Here is a 15,828-nt window from a genome sequence, read left to right on the forward strand (position 1 = left end):
CTGTTTTCTTGACACACATTTTCTAAAATCCACAACCCAACAAAGTTCAACTGTACTTCGTATTGTTTATATTGTGTGTCACATCAGTATTCTTGCACTTAGAAAGTGAGGAGCTTCCTTTGCTGTCTTCTTTATGTATTTCTCAAGTTGCCTGATAGTTAAGAGCAAATCTCGGAAATGCCAGAGATTTTGTCCACATGGGCAGATAAATTATGAACAGCCTCATAAATACATGAACAGCCTTGTAAGCCAGTTGGTTAGATAATATTGTTAGCTGTCCCACAACTTTCATTAGGATGTGTTCCTAGATTAATGAGCATAAACCAATATTTGAATAGGTAAACACAAATAATTATGGAGGCAACACACAGGAGTTTGTCACACATGGTCAACTGCTGAAAATCTACTTGGTTTATATACTGAAAAGTAGGTCCCACTAAGACATTCTAGTTGAAAAGCATGCATTGGATTGACGCCTAAATTACATTCCGTATTTTTCGGAGTATAAAACGCACCTTTCCTCCCCAAAAAAGGGGATGAAAATTTGGGTGCGTCTTATACATTGAATGTAGCCCCACCCACCCTCACCAGAGGCCAAAAATGCAAGGCCTGGAGGCAGCGATGGTCTGTGACAATCCCTGCAGCCTAGAACAGCTGATTGGGGGTATTCTGGCAGTCCTATCCACCCATCAATCAGCTGCAATAAGTGCTGAAGCTGACCTGGCTGATCAATTTGCAGCAGTAATCACAATCAGAAAGCACAATAACTGATTCAGCAGGATTCAAAACAATAATATACAATACATTACCAAAAGCAGGTTTTCCAAGGTAGCAGTAAATACAAGCAAAACAAGCAGTTTCACTTTCAGTTCTGGGCTAAACCAGGCTGTTTCCTGTCTCCTTGCTCACACAGCAAATTTCAGAGTCCAAATAGCCCTCATTGGCTGACTTAATTGCTACTCCTATTCATTGGCTGACCTTGTTACCATGTGCCAGCTGAATACTATGGATGCTGGTAGGCAGAGGCAGAATTTTTTTTCATATTTTCCTCTGCAAAAACTAAGGTGTGCCTTATACTCTGAAGCGTCTTATACTCCTAAAAATACAGTACGTTGATTCTGTTGCTCTGGTTCTATGGTGGCAATTTTTAAGAACATGATCACAGGTAGGTAGTCCTTGACTTACAACAGTTCATTTAGTGTCTGTTCAAAATTACAATAGCACTGAAAAAAAGTTACAACCATTGCAACATCATCATGGTCATGTTATCAAAATGCAGATGTTTGGCAACTGACTCGTACTTATGATGGTTGCAGTGTCTTGGGGTCATGTGATCTCCTTGTGCAACGTTCTCATAAGCAGTCAACGGGGAAGCCAGGTTCACTTAAAGCTGCGTGTTACTAACTTTAGCAACTGCTGTGATTCATTTAACAACTGTGGCAAGAAAGGTCATAAAATGGGGCAAAGTTCACTTAACAAATGTCCCACTTAGCAACATAATTTTTTGGTTCAGTTGCAGTCGTAAGTTGAGCACTACCTGTATTTGGTGAGTCAGAAGTTTTAGATGTTAGAATAAATTGGTACAATTAATATGACCAATAACAGTGGTGACTTTTTGTATGAAAAAAATATTTGCTCCTTTAATGAACAGACTGCATATATATTTTTCTTTTTAACTTGAAGCAAAATCAGAAATGTTTGTCATTAGCACTGGTCAATATGAAAATGGCTCCCTGCCACTTTATTGTGCAGTATATTATCTTTTTGGTGAATATAACTGGCTCTTCTACTTTTTATCTGCTTTGTTATGTACATAAGCTTGACAATTCTGATTTGGACAGCGGATTAGGGGTCATAATAGGATTTACAGTAGGAAAGCATACATTTAAATGCAAATATAATCGTGTTAACATCAGAGCGATTTAATAAGGAATTTCTGGATTCTGTTTTCAGCATTAGCTGTTACATGCTATGTGATAGCTAATAATCAAGTTCTTAGGTCTGGTGGATGACTTTTAAATAACATTCTGGAAGGTTGCCATCTGCTACTGTGCTAGGTTGTGGTAAAATGTCAGTAATAAGAACATGTTTAATCTCTGATTAGTTTTTGATAGATGCTCTATTTAGTGAACCATCTGGTGGCTTACGGTAGTTTACTTTAGATTTCTCTATCCACCAGGCGACCATCTGATCAGCTAATACACACTTGCTGTTCTGTCTCTTGGTGTTAACTCCCATTGTCTGATTTAGCCATGAAAATCAACATCAGGGATATTGTGGTCATGCCTTATGCCGCTTATGACACTAATATATTACAAAGCAAGTAATATCAAATTATTATTTAAAATATGTATACTATATGATAGGTCATTCCACTCATCCCTGAGACAGCATAGACATTAAAAACAGATATAATAATAGATACTAATATTAAAACAAACATGTAAATACAAACAAAACACATAGAACTTTAACATTTCTTTCATATTTTAAAGTGCAGGTAAAGTTGCTGGTCTGATAAGCAGATCAAAAGTACAAAAAAAAAACCAAACCAAAATAAAATTATAAAACTAAACAGATTAAAAAAAACTGGTTGCAATGGATTGTTGGAAAACAGTGGGATGTTTATAAGAGGTTTGATTTTTTTATTCATGTCTTTAGCATACAGAAATTGTCAGGATTTCTGTTGTGTTGGTCATAGACTTTCATAACTGAGTAGTTCTAAAAAGATACTACTTCATAAGGATTTTTTTTGGGGGGGGGGTTCTTCCTCTTATGAACTTCGTTGATTTGACGTCACTTGCAAAATAATCGATAGGATAGAATAGAACAGAACAGAATAGAATAGAGTTGGAAGCAACCTTGAAGGTCTTCTAGTCCAACTCCCTGCTTAGGCAGGAAACCCTATACCTATGATGGCGAACCTATGGCACACATTCCACAGGTGGCACGCGGACCCAGATTTGCCGGCACGGCAGTCCTCGGCTCCGGTGCACATGTGTGCACTGGCCAGCTGATTTTCAGCCTTCTGGAGGACCGGAAGAGGCCATTTTCTCCCACCCCAGGCCTCTGGAGCCTGGGGTGGGTGAAAACTCCCCGCCCCTGCCCGGGGGGGGGGGATGTGCACATGCACAGGGGTTCATGTGCACATGAGCAGGTGGGGGTCATGCACACGTGTGCAGGTGGGTGGGCATGCGTCCACATGCGATAGCATGCACATGCACAATTTTGGCACACCTTTAGAAAAAGGTTAGCCATCACTACCCTATACCCTATACCATTTCAGTTAAATGGTAATCCAATCTCTTCTTAAAAACTTGTGTTGGAGCATTCAAAATTTTGGACTTGAGCTGTTCCACTGATTAATTGTTCTGCCAGGAAATTTCTCCTTACTTCTAGGTTGCTTCTCTCCTTGATTAGTTTACATCCATTGCTTCATGTCCTGCCTTCAGGTGCTTTGGAGAATAAGTTGACTCTCTCTTTTTTATGGCAATCCCTTAGATATTGGAACATTGCTATCATGTCTCCTCTAGTCCTTCTTTTCATTAAAGTAGACATATCCAATCCCAGCAACTGTTCTTTATATGTTTTACCCTCCAGTTCCCAAATCATCTTTGTTGCTCTTCTCCGCACTCTTTCTAGAGTCCCAACCTCTTTGTTACATGAATGAATTTACGTAATGAATTAATTCTACAATAGTGTGATCGTATACTGATAGAGGTGAATTTTACTCGTGGTAATCTCCGATGGCATACATTTTCATGCTATTTATCAAAGCTTTGACATGTACTGATTAGCCTGAGTATGATTGAACATGTCATCTACAATTTGACTTCTCAGCTAACTGGTTAGATTCAGTAATCACAGCAGCAATTTTGAGAATGTTCAAAATTCCAAATCTGTCCATTGACCAAAAAGTATGGCACTATGACATAAATGTTGTGCAATGTTTCAAATTTCCAAAACATGAACAATATCACAAATGTAAAAATTAAGAAATAAACTATTTGGAAAAATCTAAAAATATTAGCTGCAATTGATATTTTGTTTCTATTCTATTTCAGTAAATTGATATATGATAATTGTCCAAAAGCAGCTGGTAAACCCAATTCTCTGTATGTCTATATAACTATGTTTTCCCCAAAATAAGACCCAGTCTTGATTTTTTTTGCCACCAAAAATGGCACCAGGTCTTATTTTTGGGAGATGTCTTCCATTGACACCTTGCAGAGACGGCCTTCAGGAAAGGCCTCTGCAGTTGAGAAATGAGGTCCAGATTGACAGATGTGTTGTCCCTGGCCCCTATTTCTCCATCAGAGGCCTACAGGAATCTGCAAAAGCAATGTTTGAAGTGGGATTTGTCAGTAGAGCATTTGGAAAAAAAGAAAAGTAACAAAGATCACTTTGCGTCTCATGACAGTGGGGTTCCTAAATGGATTGGAGAATCTTCTCTGATGCTTTCAGATTTAGTCTTGTATTATGTAATGATTTTGTCTCATCTATCCATGATAGAAAGCACAATAACCCCACTTTGCATTTTCCCTAGTTTTTCCTATGTTAAGGAATAAAAAACTGAAGAGCTGCACAATGGGGGGGGGGGGCTGGCAGCTCTTAGGAGTCTTCCAGGGGGAACTAGCCTGAATCTGTAATGTTTGCATAATATGATTAGTCATGTTGAATCATGGTTTACTCAGCTCAGTTTTTCTCAGTTGTGTAATAGGTCAAATCATAAACTGATCACGTTGAGTGAGTCTATATAATACAAGGCTAAAATGTAGTTAGTCTGTAGTTTAAGGTGCCATGTTGTTACAGCCTATGCCCATGTTTGTGTGTACTTGCACAATTATTCTCTTTAAAACAGCCATGGTTGTTTCTTCACTTTGTGACTTCAAGATAAAGAGAGAACATTGATTTCTGCATGTTAGATTTGTTGCTTGCTATTACTTTGTACTAGAGAACTCTTTATCCTTCTTATCTGTCAAGATGATACCTACCAGCCTCTCAGTTCTCTCAGATAAAGCAGCACCCAACTGTTTACCAAAGGATTTTTCTTAAGCTAACAAATGTATAAGGATGACCAAATCAAGACACACATAAATGTCTTAGCCTTTAACATTCTTTGCTGGTTTTGCAGTGAAAGACTAATCCGGCAGACTTCTCTGAAAGATTCACATAATCTCTACTATCATGTACCGATCTTTTACAACCCTTACAACACTTGCTATTATAAACTGCCCAAAGGAGCAGAAGGAGAAATCCTACTGTTTGTTACTGAATAGTGATGGAATCATACTCATCTTAAACAATTAAACATATTTTGATAACCTTGATCTTACATCTTCATTTTGGTGTGATGGGATTGCTTGGAAATTTTGGCATTTGCAATCTAAAATATCTGAAGAGTAAAGGCTAAAGAAGGATTTAAACCTAATGAATATGTCTGCTACAAAAACAATCACTTATTGTATTGATTGTTCTTCCTTAATCCAAATCTGATATGTTTATCCACATTGTGACAATATGCATATTTATCCATGCTGTGACAAGGATTGCTAGGGAAAAAACGAACCACTTAGTCTATTCAATCCTGTGCATCTATAATAAAATTCACTGTGCAAACCAGATTTAAAAGAGAAACATTGAAAATTGCCCTGTGTGACTAGAAAATATTCAGAACTGTACTAAGTCACAAATATCATTTTCTCCAAATTACCCATAACTCACTATGCAACAGAGTTACATATTACATATCTAGTTTGCGCTGGGGGAAGACATGGCTGGATATATTGTGCTCACTAAATTGACTTAGAATCCCTGTTCCTTATGCAGTATAAGAACTACCTAATTCCTGGTATGGTGATATACTGAAAAAGAATCCTGGTCTTTAATAGTGATAAAGTTTAAATGGGGGTTTTATGTGCCACTTTTTAATTCCAATGCTAAATATGCTCTGGAAGTTCTAGCTGATTACAAAGGCTGCACTTCCAAACGGACAGCTCCAAGTGCTACTGATAAAAAAGCACGCATGCAGCTTTTTTTCCCCTTAGCATATTCTTTGCTGGGAAAAAAAAGAAGGAAAAAGTGAAAGGTTACAAGTGGAATACAACAACCTTTGTCTCACAGAATAAAATCCTGGAGATGTGGCAGGTCAATTTCCAAGAACAGCTTCAACTGAAAGTGCCAAAAACAAGATTTTCATCATTAAAAAAAAGCTTTCTTGAACTATTAAATATTCTGGTGTTGTATCTATTAAATATTAAATTTGGTCTCCATGCAGTGATAATTCTAGGGGTAAATATTGTATTTATAATATTTGATAATGCTTCTTAATTTACAAACTTATAGAGCACGTAGGAAGAATTCTAAAAGGTATTCTCGACCTTCAACTCTTTTTACCACTTTTTAAAAAATATAATTTTTATTAAAATGCATTTTTGTAAAGTAAAAAGATAGATATAAACAATATAAAAAATGCAAAGAAAAAGTGCTGAAAATAAAAGAAAGTGAGAAAAAAGCAAGAAAGACAAAATATTTAAAGAAGCTATTTCCAATCTTTGTAGCAATTATAAATATACTTAATGCCATTTCCACTCTTCTCTTCTCCCCATATTCAGCTCTTGTTAACAAATCACCAGTTCTTTTATTCATTTTCAGCAAAAAAAATCTATAAAGGGGGGTGGGTAGGTAGGTGTTAATTGCGAATTGTAGCTTTTAAATGTTGCACACTGTTTGGAGTAACTGTGTGAGCGACTAAATAAATTCTTTAAATAAATAAATAGTATTGAGTCTTTAGTTTTTTATTTGTCTTAATTATTATTTGTATCTCATCTTTTCTTAACTACTTTTTACCACTAGTGGCATTGTATTCTAAATTTTAAACTGATTCAGACTATTTCTCACCCCATACAATAGCAGATCTTAAATTACATTACAAAAGCTAGATAAGAATTCTTATTTGTCAAAAGGATTACTCCGCTCTCAGCTTCAATTATTAAATGTATTGAAAGAATAATCACACATTATCCGCATTAGATGAATTAATTACATCCCCTTACTGCATTGATAACATCGTGTCTTGTTAATTTAATATTAAGGAATCATTTACTGTTTAACATTTTAAAGCAGTACAGAGATGACCCTTGAGAAAATACCCAGCAATTGTTTATTATAAAATATGAGCTCAAGATTCAAAGTGCTAAACATAAAGTTGAATCTCTTCATAAATTGTGGCATAATTGTTTGAGACGATAACAGTTTGAATGTCTTTTGGTGACCTTACCAGAGATGCAACATCCTGGAAAGGTGGTGCAATCAAAATTTTCAGAGGGAACAAATCTCTCTTAAAGAGAGAGAATGGTCAGGGCAAGCCACTAGGATATAAATAAAGAGTACTAGCACTGATGATATTACCTAGTTTAGGTAGTGAAATGTATGCAAGAAAACAATCAAGCTCAGAGAGCACCAAGAACTCCTCTCAAAGACCAAAATGCTTGGGGTATTGTAATTTGGAAAAAAAAGAAATAAGGAACAAGTGATGAAGTTCTATAAAGTGTTGCATAGTATGGATTAAAGTCAATGGGGAGACCTTCTTGTCCCTCTCACAAAATAAGAACTAGAACAAGAGGTCAATGAAAACAACCGAAAGGAGATTTAGAATGGACAAAAACAAGCACTTCTTCATATAGTGCATAAGCACCCAATTAAACTCATTACTGCAAGATGTGGAAGCAGCCATTAATCTGATCTGCCTCTGAAAGAGAGCTGGCTGAGTTGGTGGACTCCAGAAGACAGGACTTTGCATAGTAATTAACCAAGATATTTGGTTATGCTTGAGTTGGAGGCCATGGACTGATAAAAACTTGGAATCTTCTCCTTACAATCACCTTTCAGACATCTGGCTGACCATTGTGAGAAATAAAATGTTGGGCTGAGTAAAATAGACCTGATCCAGTAGAACTATTCTGATTAAGTTGAAATTGTTATCTGGTTTTCAATACTGGATCTCCTAATGTCAATGATTCTGTGTACACATTACTCTATTTGACTTTTGCAGAAGGCAATAGGGTTTTGTAAGCAAAGGGTTTCTCTATCTCTATAGTTTATTGCGGCTGGATATTAGTTGGTTAATTAACTGTTTTGTTGAATACTCCATATTTATAATCATGTTAGGTAAGGTCCTTTACATATGACCCCATAAATCATGTTGTTTGGATTGATACAACATAATAAATCCAAGTTAAACTACATTTGGCTTAGTACTATGTCCAAATCAAGTTACAGTGATGATGATGATGATGATGATGATGAAGAAGAATGTTAGGAATATAATCTAATGGTTGGGTTGGCAATATATAAATCATGTAACAATGTTGTGCCTATTGCTTTAAATCATACTGTAAAATGTGATTGGTTGCTGTTTTCCTCAATCAGCCATAAGAGGGAGCCAGAACAACTGTTAGCTCTCTGTTTCTTAGATGCTGGGCTGATCTGATCTGAGTGTTGTGGAAGCTGGCTGTTAGAAAATGCTGTGAGCTATAAATTTTGCAACTGCTAGCAAACTTTGTGTACTGAACTGATTATATGATACTGGACTATGTTATTTGGATGATGATATTAAAATGGTATTAGTACCACTTTATAAGGCTTTAGTAAGACCACACTTAGAATACTGCACAATATAAAAAAATATGTTGAGATTCTGGAAAGAGTGCAGAGAAGGGTGACAAAATGATTAGGGGACTGTAGACTAAAACATATGAAGAATGGTTGCAGGAATTTGGTATGTCTAGTGTAAGGAAAAAAAGGACTAGAGGAGACATGATAGCAGTGCTTCAATATCTGAGGAGCTGCCACAAAGAAGTGGGGGTTCCAAAGCACCAGAAGGCAAGTCAAGAAAGAATGAATGGAACAACAAGGAGAGAAGAAACTTAAAAGTAAGAAGAAATTTCCCAACACTGACAACAATTTACCAGTGGAATGGCTTGCCTTTAGTAGTTGTGGGTGCTCCATCTCTGGAGGCTTTTAAGAAGAGACTGGACAGCCATGTGTCTGAAATGGTATAAAGTCTCCTGTTCAAGCAGGGTTTGGACTAGAAGACCTTCGAGGTCCCTTCCAACTCTGTTATTCTATGTTCTCTGTTATTGTATGTTCAGTAATTCTACTGCTTTAAAGTGTTGGTCTCCCACACTTTTTGAGGCTGGGGAAGGGGAAGAGAGGCACAGAGATATTTTCCAGTGAACTGGTGAAGCACATCACCAATGATTATCTGCAACCAATTTTGGTCACCACTCTACAAAAAAGATGCTGAGACTTTGGGAAAAGTTCATAGAAGAGCAACTAAGAAGATCAACGTCCTGGAGACTAAAACATATCAACAACAGGCTGCAGGATTTGGGCTTGGCTAGTCTAGAGAAAATAATTAGGGGTGCAGTATTCCAATATTTGCAGGGTTTCCACAAAGAAGAGGGGTGTGTGTGTCAAAGTATTCGTCAAAGCACCAGAGGGCATGACAAAAAACAACCGCTGGAAACTAATCAAAGAGAGAAGCAACCTGTATTTAAGGAGAAACTTCCTAACAGTGAGTACAATTAATCAGTGGGACAGCTTGACTTTAGAAATCGTGAACGGTTCATCACTGGAAGTTTTCAAGAAGAGACTGGCCGGTCACTTGTCTGAAATGGTACTGGGTCTCCTGCTTTAGCAAGGGGTGGACTAGAAGACCTCAAGATCCCTTCAAGCTCTATTCTGATTGATTGATTGATAAGGCAAATGTTCCTCATCAGGATATCTGATGAGGATATCAGGATAGCATCAGGATATACGATCACCAGCCTCACCCCGCAGCTTCAGTTCGCACAAGCAGAAGCGGCGCTGCTACAACCTATATTCCTTTCCTCTCCGATCACGTGTAGCGGGCGGAGCTGTGCCTACGCTACTTATCACAAGCGGAAGCTGGGCGGCCTGGCCACTTTTCTTGGATGGGGTGCTGCAGGCGCCGTTTCTGCCTAGTAGTACGCTGGCTACGTTGTGATTCATGGAGCAGGGAAGCAGCCTGGAAAAAGAGCCTTTATTGCCACCTCCTCTACTAGGGGCTGCCAAGCGTCACCGGCTCTACTCGGGCAGGAACAGCGGAGACCTGGAGGATGATGGACACTGCTGCGTGTCCGCGGCCTCCTCGCCTCGTTCTCGCGGGCCTGGTGAGACCCGGGACAATTGGGAGTGCCTGTTGGGCTGCTTCTCAGTACTGGGAGGAGCTGGACGCTGCAGACCGAGGAAGGCTGGCGATGGAAATCTCAAACCCCGTCGCCTCTCTCCCAAGCCGGGGCTTGATCAGAATGGGAGCTTTCGAATGAGTTTAGGATCCGATTCTTAAAATCGTAGGTGGGATATCGGATGCCAGGTTCCAGGTCAAGTAGGGAGACTGGGATTGCTGGTCCATGGGGTGGGGGAGGCCTTGATTTTGCAGACCCACTGCAAAGTAAGTTTGGATGTGTCTCCCAGGTGTATGATTAGGAGTGCCAAGAGCTTTCGTTTCTCTCTTGGTCCTGGAGTGGATCACAGAGATTCAGTTTAGGATTGCATGGAAAAGTTCGGTATGTGTGCATCAGAACAGAGTCCCAGGTTCACCTAATGCCCAGAGCCAATAGGTGATATGTTCTGAGTTAATTTAGCCTGTGGGATGAACCTGGCCATTGGACATATGTGTAGGTGCAACCACATGGGATCAGATAGACTGGTAGCTGTGAAGATGGAGCCCAGGGAACAGGGCACTTTTGCATGGTGCAGTGAAACAGCAGCTGCGGGCACCTGGAGTGATGTTATGGAGTAGATTCCAGTGTTAATCAAACTGTCAGGGGAATTTTGGGAATTCACATATCTTAAAGATGCCAAGATTGAGAAACACTGCCCTAGATGCTTTGGATCTGCTGTGACATGAGATTAAAGCCTGGTTCCTTCAATCATATCCTCTATTTCTCTCTGTTTGAGTTGTTTTTGTGAACAGAACAGCATTCTTCACGCACAAGAGGGAGGCATCAGCTAAGATCTATTTTGGTGGGGAAAGGCAGGGATCCTCAAAAGCTTTAGTACTACAAAATATTATTTCTGTTTGTAGGAAGGGCGGGGTGGGGGGGAATCTCCAGAAGTGGAACTCAAGACTGAAAATGCTTAGTGGACTGATTTGTTGGTTGGGAGGCAATAGAATACAGGAGGACTAGATTATGCTAGAGGAGAATGGAGACTGTAGCTACCTGAAACTATGAACAGGAGCATTTCACACTGCAGTCTGCTTCTTCAGATTATACTCCTTACATACTTACATACTTGCAAAGCCAATATTGTAAGCTGAGAGGGGATAAGAAAACCTCACTAGCAGATCCCATTTTTAAAGGAAACCTCAGAAAAGTTATTTAAGAGTTGCTGAATTGCAGTTGCTAAATTAATAACCCGGTTGTTAAGTGAATCTGGCTTTCCCATTGATTTTGCTTGTTAGAAAATCACATGACCTTGGGACCTTGGAGCCATCATAAATATGAACCAGCTGTCAAACATCTGAATTTTGATCACATGACCATGAGAATGCAGCAAATATTGTAATTATGAAAAACGGTCTTAAGTCATTTTTCAGTGCCATTGTTGGAGCATGTGTACATTTGTTCTCCTTTTCCCAATGTGATGTTCTTCAGCTGTGTTGAATTATGGATTCCATCCCCTTCATCCATCCATCCAACTTAAAAGTTTGCATGCTTTTTATTCCAAAACAGCATTCATACAAAATTGTTGTTATGTGTTATGTTCTATAAGACTCAAATTGAGAATAAATTTTGCTGTTAGAGGTGACATAATTGCCCTCTTTCTAAATACTCTTGGAGACTGGGAGATCATAGTAATCAGTTGGGAAGTTCAAGTCATGCACAAGAGTAGTGTTACCAACCACACATTGCTGAAGAAAGTAATCCTTATCTAAGACACAAGATCACATTATATTTTAATTGATGTTCCTGCGGTGGAATCAGTCGCTATAATTGCAATCTATCAATCTCATGTAGTCTTTGGTGACCGTTTTATAATTATTGAAACTCTGATAAAGCCCTGTCCTTTTGTAATCACATCTTTCTAATTAAGATAATTTGTTAATAAATTGTCAGATTGCTGAAAAATAGTCTTTTATTTTCATGCTGTGAGAGTTACTTTGCCTATAATATTTCTGAAAATCTACTCCAAAGTCTTCCATTACCATGTAACAATTGTTTTTAACATATATTGGAAACATAGATGGTAATGGCAAGGACGGGCATCGTGGTTTCAGAGTGATGTGGCCTTTACACAATTCAATCAATACATACCTTGACTTTGTGATAGAACACAGAATTGTTCAATGGTAAGGCTGCAGACTTGCTTAAGACTGATTGGTTGATGCCTGTAGCATTTCTTCTTAGTCAAAACAATTTTGTACTTAAAATGCTATTTTAAAATATTAATTGAGTAGTGAGTGAGTGGATAAAATTCTTTACAGAAATGTGAAACATTACTATTAGAAATGTGATGCAAAATGAAGTTTCTAGATTAGAGAAGTGGTTGAAAATAAAATAACAATTATAAATGACAGATGTAAAATTCTTCACTTAAAAGAGCAATATACTTATGAGTAGAATCATGATACCTAGATGGTTTACAGCCTATGAAAGATTTTGGAATAGTAGCTGAGTGCAGAATGATTGCAAGTTAGCCTCGTGATGTGGCTATTCAAAAATTCAAAAGACAAATATAGTTTTTAACTGCAACAACATAAATAGTTTTCAAACCAAATTGGTTTGCAGTGGTTGGATCTACTTCCTTTTAAAGATTCAAAGAAGGTGGATCAGGTTCAGAAAGGCAATGAAGCTAATTAGGAGATATTAAATCATGTGAAGAGATTGAACGAATGGGCAATACAGGTAATCCTTGATTTATAACAGTTCTTATTAAGTGACCAAATGGTCATTAAATTTGAATGTTCAAAGTTAAACAGCTTTGAAAAAAGTGACTTACGATTGTTTTTCACCCATTTCAGGATTCCCATTGTCACATGATCAAAATTTATACACTTGGCAACTGACTCATATTTATGACCGTCACAATTTGTTGGGGTCATATGATCACCTTTTGCGACCTTCTGATAAACAGAGTCAATGGAAAAGCTAGATTTTAACTGTTGCAGCGTTCTCATTGTCACATGATCAAAATGGCAACTGACTGATTTAAGATGGCTGTAGTGTCCCGGGGGAGGGGGTCATGTGATCACCTTTTGCGGCCTACTGACAAGCGGAGTCAGTGGAGGAGCCCAATTCACTTAACCATATTACTAATTTAACAGCAGCCATTCACTTAAATGTGGAAAGAAAGTGCATAAAATGGGGGGAAACTCACTTAATAATTGCCTCGCTTAAGCAAAAGGAATTTTAGGTTCAATTGCGGTTTGAAGTCAAGAACTACCTGCGTTTAGTTTTGAGAAGAGAAGACTGAGTGGCATATGATAACACTCTTTCAGCATCAAAGTGGGTCATCAAAGACAGAATACAGACTTAGGGATTTATTTTTCAGGAAACCAAATTCCAAGTGAATATTCAAAAACTTTTCCTAATAGAACATTTTGATAGTTGGAAGCAGGTGTTGTATGGAAAAAGAAGTTGGCCTTCCAATTGAATTATTCAGTTAAGGATAGGCCAGCTTAGCACGGAGTAAAGTCTCTCATGATTTTACAAGATGGAACAAGACTGAGCCACTTTTTCCTTTGCTGGTAAACATACCTGTCAATTCCCTTGTAAAACTGGAACAAATTAAAGCTTTCCACACAGTTTGGCAGGGAGCTTTTTTGTATATTATTACATCTATTGTTTACGCCTTGTTGATGATGGAATTTATTTTTCAGAGAGGACAAGGAGACACGAGGTGTTTCCCTACCTGTCATTTTTTTCTACAATTTGATAAATAAAGGCCTGTCTAACAACTTTTTTCCCCTTTAAATGCATCCTGCCTCTAAGACTTGGAGTAAATTTTTAGGAATATATTTATGAACTAACCAGGCGTTGCCCGGGTATTTATTTATAGAGGGAAAATGTCCAGACCAAACGTAATTTCTAATGTTGGATTTCCCCTTACCAGAGGGAGCTCTCTTGTGGAGTACTGTGAATCTGTTACCATGGCAACTCCACTGTGCTGTACAGTAGAATCCCTTTTATGACAGTACAGTAGAAACCTTTTTAAGGGACAACAGACTGTATCTTAACAGTACACACAGACCAAGGGGTGTTAGGGCTGTCTTACCCCCCACAGTATTTTTTTCCAGAGTGTAAGTCATCTGCGTACCAAGTTTGGTTGAAATTGCTTGAGACATTCCAGGGTTATGCTGGAACACACACACACACACACACACACACACACACACACAGACACACGCACACAGACACACACAGACACAGACACACACAGACACACACACACAGGCGCGCGCGCACACACAGACACACAGACACACAGCCATTTTCATATATATAGAAGAAGACGATCACATTAACATTGTAGGGAGACAAGAGTTCAACTGTGTCTCTTTAGATGTTTCATTCTCAGCATTCCATAAGAGGTATTTCCTGGAATTGTTTCTAACAGTTTGAAACGGTCTTGCTTAATACTTTAGCAGAGCGATGTTTCTGATCTCCTGTGGTGATTTCCTACTGATTTACCAATTGCTCAACTTATCTACTTATCCTAGTTATGTAGCTACCAATAAACACATATTTGTTGGGGTTAGGATATACTGAAGTTACAGAGAATAAAGCGACAAGATGAAGTAATATGTAATTTGTTGCGATCTTTTGTTACAAATGATGCTTCTTTCATATGATTTCCTTTGATCTTGTAGAAGAGGCCAACAGTAAACCATCTGCACAAGGTGGTTTCAAAACCATCTCAAAGTATATTAGGCTATATTCCTAAGCAGTTTTCTTAATCATATGGAACATGAACGTTCAAATCTTTTAAATATATACGGTGATTATGGGCATAAAACTTCCAAATTGGTCTAATTTGGTTGACAGCTAGTTGAGAAAGTTCTTTAATACACATCTCAGCATGTTTTTACACTTTTTATAAAGTAACGATGTGTTCATCAACAATGCAAAAGACATTGTATAAATCATTGCTTTGCCCGCCCCCTAATTCTCAAATACACCTAAGGATCAACTTGTATGGAATTTTCTGTTCTTAAAAATTTTAAGACTACCTTTGTCTTTTTCTTGATGTCAGTCAACAGAAGGGTGTGGAGTTTCTCTTCCTCATTTTTAAAATTGTTCCTTGAAATAGCTTTGAATCGTTAAGGTACGTTAGCTAATATGTTTGAACACTGCCAAATAAACAAAAGAATGCCATTCTATAATTATTTTACAACCATTGTTTTTTTGAATCTTGCAGTTATTGATGACCCTGACCTCTCCTTCAACCAAGCTGTAGTATTCATCGAAGATGCAATTCAGGTAAATGTTTACCTGATATACACACACACACACACACACACACACACAGACTGGTCCTCCTAGTGTACTGTTTTAAGTAAAAGACTGCTAGTAAAAGCTCCAGTACTCTTCTTTCCTGCTGAAATGTTGATTTATACTTCAAAGTTTATGAGTAGATTTATCATCTACAACAGGGGTGTCAAACTTGCGGCCCATAGGCTGTATGCATCATGTGCTGGCCATGCCCACCCACGGTTTAGCAAAGGCGATATGTCACGTAATGATGACCTGTTGTTGTGAGTTTGACACCCCTGATCTATAACCTCAGATAATTCAGAAT

The 15,828-nt window shown here is 38.1% G+C and overlaps 1 protein-coding gene across 2 annotated transcripts in view; it reads left to right on the plus strand.

The window, feature by feature from the left end:
• The first annotated feature begins 9,950 nt into the window (after positions 1 to 9,950).
• TPCN2 (two pore segment channel 2) overlaps positions 9,951 to 15,828 on the plus strand; it is a 39,878-nt gene continuing 34,000 nt past the window's right edge. The window contains exons 1-2 of one of the 2 annotated variants that reach the window (XM_032226599.1): positions 9,951 to 10,196; positions 15,448 to 15,509. In XM_032226599.1, the coding sequence (XP_032082490.1) occupies positions 10,034 to 10,196; positions 15,448 to 15,509 (225 nt within the window). In that variant the 5' untranslated portion in view covers positions 9,951 to 10,033. The remainder of the gene's footprint in view (positions 10,197 to 15,447; positions 15,510 to 15,828) is intronic. The other variant, XM_032226608.1, reaches the window with a different exon arrangement.

This window comes from Thamnophis elegans, chromosome 1 (assembly GCF_009769535.1).
Source record: "Thamnophis elegans isolate rThaEle1 chromosome 1, rThaEle1.pri, whole genome shotgun sequence".
NCBI lineage: Eukaryota > Metazoa > Chordata > Lepidosauria > Squamata > Colubridae > Thamnophis > Thamnophis elegans.